At 44.8% G+C, this 3706-nt stretch overlaps 1 protein-coding gene across 1 annotated transcript in view; it reads left to right on the top strand.

Moving 5' to 3' along the window:
- Positions 1–3706, top strand: part of FAT2 (FAT atypical cadherin 2) — an 87413-nt gene that overhangs the window by 67752 nt on the left and 15955 nt on the right. Inside the window, exon 20 of the mRNA XM_024121770.3 lies at positions 857–1002. Within this exon, the coding sequence (XP_023977538.1) occupies positions 857–1002 (146 nt within the window). The remainder of the gene's footprint in view (positions 1–856; positions 1003–3706) is intronic.

Below are 3706 nucleotides of genomic sequence, written 5' to 3'. Positions count from 1 at the left end.
GCACGAACCCGTGTCCCCTGCATCGGCAGGCGGACTCTCAACCACTGCGCCACCAGGGAAGCCCCCAGGAGGGTGGATTTTTTAAAAAAAATCTGGGGCAGGCATGGCTTAATATAACACAGCATGTCCCAAAGGAGTTTCCACAGAATGCTATTTCCAAGGGCTAAGGGTACATAGTCCACACTAGAGGGTCCTATGGTCAAATAAGCTTGAAAAACTCAAGTTTAGGTGAAGTCTCAGACTCCTCACTGTGCAGTTCTGCATTAGCAATTGCTATGTAGGATGGAGCATATGGAAGTTTTGGCCACACAATTTATCACTACCTTCTTCCTTTACCACAGAAGTCTCTCGACCTCTCAGCAGCATTTCGTGTGGGAAGTGCTTACCCAAATGATTATGCCCCTGATGATGAAGAAGATGTCTTGAGGCAAAAGCCCTCGTGGTGTCCCTGAAATCACACATATATGCAAAATCCTCTCCAACTCGACCTCCTTCTTCCCCAAGTGATGTCAGAAATCACATGGAAAATATGGACGATAGAAGTTTTGACTTCTGCACACTTGATTGATGACCTTTCTGGCTTGATTCTTGCTTTCTTAATGGTTTGAGTTCATAGTTTCTGATCCAGGCCAGGACCCAAGGCGAGGGTCCCTGGGGCCAGAGGAAGGTGTGCAGCGTGATGGCCCCTGTCTAACTATGTGACCCTGGACAAGTAACCCCACAGCCTCATTTCATCTGTAAAATGGAAGCAATGACCTTGCTTGCCACCCAAGGGTTGAATGAGACAAAGTCAGTTCCAGGGCTCCATGGGGACCACTTTGTGTGGAGGTGACAGTGTCTCTGGTTGTTTTCACAGGTACTGCCGCGAGGTTCAGCGGTCAGAGCTTCGGGCGGTACAGTCTCCCAGAGGCTCAGAACTGGCACATCCGTTTCCGCCTGAAAACACTCCAGTCACAGGCCATTCTCCTGTTCAGCAATAAGACAGTGTGTCTCTCCCTGAAGGTAAGGAACTGCCAGCCTGAGAGATTTCCTGTGGGCGTGCCAGGCTGGGGAGGTGGGGCAGCATGGGGGTGGCCAAGAAGGGTCACTTCTGCAAAGAAACCCTTGCATGGTTTTCAGGGATACTGGGTGTGACTCTTAGGTAGAACACGAGATTTTCCAGCCACCCCACCTGGCAGTACATTTGCAAGTACAACAGAGGTCAGGCTGTTCTGTGGGATGACAGAGAGCCTCTGAAGATAGAAAGAGAGATGGGTAAGGCCACCTAGACCTGGTTGATGCTTTATCATTTTTGCTGAGTAATAGACCAGTGTTTCCCAAGATGGGTGGAAGGCTGGGGTACATTAAGGTACGTGGAATCCACATGGAGGAAAATGAATTTCCTTTCAAGGGTCTTTTAGTCCTTCTGATTATGTCTTGTAGAAAGTCTCAGAGTACCTGCCTGATTTTAACATCTCTATCGCAGGTGTCCATCTCCCATTTTGACAAAGAGAAAGCAGACTTTGGCAGCTAGTTAGAATTTAATCCATTCCACAAATATTTATGGAGCATCTAGTATGCAACAGGCACTCTTCCAGGTGCTTGGGTCTCATCAGTGAAAAAGACAAAAAGCCCTCTTAGAGCTTTCATCCTATGGTGGGAGACTGACAATAAACATAAAAATAATAAATCAGAAAATTATAGAGTTTGTCCAAATGTGATAAGTGCTTTGGGTTAAAAGAAAAAAAAAAGGTTAAGGGGAATCAGGAATGTGGGAAGTTGCAATTTTATTGTTACTTTTTTTTAAACAAAAGAGAGAATTTTATTGGCTCATGTAATGGAAGAGTCCAAGGGTTGACCTCAGACTTGGGTAGATCCAGGTGTTCAAAGTATATCAACAGGATCCTTTTCCTTCCTGCTGTCAGATCTGCTTTTGTTCAGAAGACCACAAATATCCCCCCAAGTGATGGCAAAGGTGGCCCCAGCAGCCCAGGCTTTCATTCTGCCACCAAGCCAGCCCAGCAGAAAGGGAGCATCTCTTTCCAACAGCAGTAAACCTCCCACCTCAGACCTTGATTGGCAGGTCTGAGTCATGTGACTATCCCCAAGGCTGCCAGGGAGAGGGTCCAGCCTTTCCAGAACAACATAGACTCAGTTGAGAAGGAGGTAGAGTGTCCCAAAAGGAAAAGAAGAATGGGGGGCACAGTAACAACTATTTTCCACCCCTACCCTTGTGTACCTGTCCACCTGCAATGCGGAACCCTGCAGCAGGCAGAACGCTGCAGCGGCAACTTCGTGGAGGTCAGCTGCTCAGAGAGCAGGGTGGTGTGCAGGAGAGGCAGCCTGCAGAATATTTCTCTTCTACAGTCACAGTCCTTTTGTGCTTTTAAAGCTCTCAAATAAATCATAAGCCTGGAGGTTATGATTTTCAAGGACAGTTTTCTTTATATTTTTCCTTTCCTGCTATATTATTCTAAATTCTGAAAATAGCTTTATGGGTTTTTTTTTTTAAATAAAAATGACAGATACTTATTGTAATAAATTAAAATGCTATAGGGAAATATACTGAAGAGTGCCAGTTCTTCATGTCAGGCTCCTGTGACCAGCACATGTGCATGGCTGAGCTCCCATTTTCGAATCCCTGCTCAGGCACTCGGTCCTTTGGTCCAGAGCCTCAATCTCACTACATCTCAATTTACTCATCTATGAAAATGGGACTCATCCTTGTAGAGTGGTCATAAGAAAGTACTGAGCCCTTGTTGTGCCAGACACCTTATTGCCTGTGTTGTAGCATTTAGTCCTCGAAAGAGCCTTGTAAGGTGGTGACTGTCATCATCCTTGTCCTATAGATGAAGAAACTGAGGCTTGGGGGGATTAAGTAATTTGCTTATGACTGCACAGGCAGTAAATGCTGGGGCCTGGGCCAGTCCAACCTGCTCCAGCACCCGAGCTCTTACCCACTGCGCTGTACTCTGTGAGAATTACATAATGATTCAAGGAAAGCTTTTGGCACAGTGCCTAAAACAGAGTAAGCACTCAAATTTTTTTTTAAATAGTAATGATAAATAGTAATTTTTTAAAATAGTAATGATACTGATGACATAGTGCAGTTTTATACAAAAGGATGACACATTTGGTACAGTCTGTCTTTTTTTTTTGTAACATCTTTATTGGAGTATAACTGTTTTACAACGGTGTGTTAGTTTCTGCTGTATGCCAAAGTGAATAAGCTATACGTATACATATATCCCCATATCGCCTCCCTCTTGCATCTCCCTCCCACCCTCCCTATCCCACCTCTCTAGGTGGACACAAAGCACCGAGCTGATCTCCCTGTGCTATGCAGCTGCTTCCCACTAGCTATCTATTTTACATTTGGTAGTGTATATATGTCCATGCCACTCTCTCACTTCATCCCAGCTTACCCTTCCCCCTCCCTTTGTCCTCAAGTCCATTCTCCACATCTGCGTCTTTATTCCTGTCCTGCCCCTAGGTTCTCCAGAACCATTTTTTTTTCTTTAGATTCCATATATATGTATTAGCATACGATCTTTGTTTTTCTTTCTGACTTTCTTCACTCTGTATGACAGTCTCTAGGTCCATCCACCTCACTACAAATAACTCAATTTAGTTTTTTTTATGGCTGAGTAATATTCCATTGTATATATGTGCCACATCTTCTTTATCCATTCATCTGTCGATGGACACTTAGGTTGCTTCCATGTCC

This window comes from Physeter macrocephalus, chromosome 8 (assembly GCF_002837175.3).
Source record: "Physeter macrocephalus isolate SW-GA chromosome 8, ASM283717v5, whole genome shotgun sequence".
NCBI classification, from domain to species: domain Eukaryota; kingdom Metazoa; phylum Chordata; class Mammalia; order Artiodactyla; family Physeteridae; genus Physeter; species Physeter macrocephalus.
Note: the sequence above shows the minus strand (reverse complement) of the source record. Positions and strands in the feature narration are given on the sequence as shown.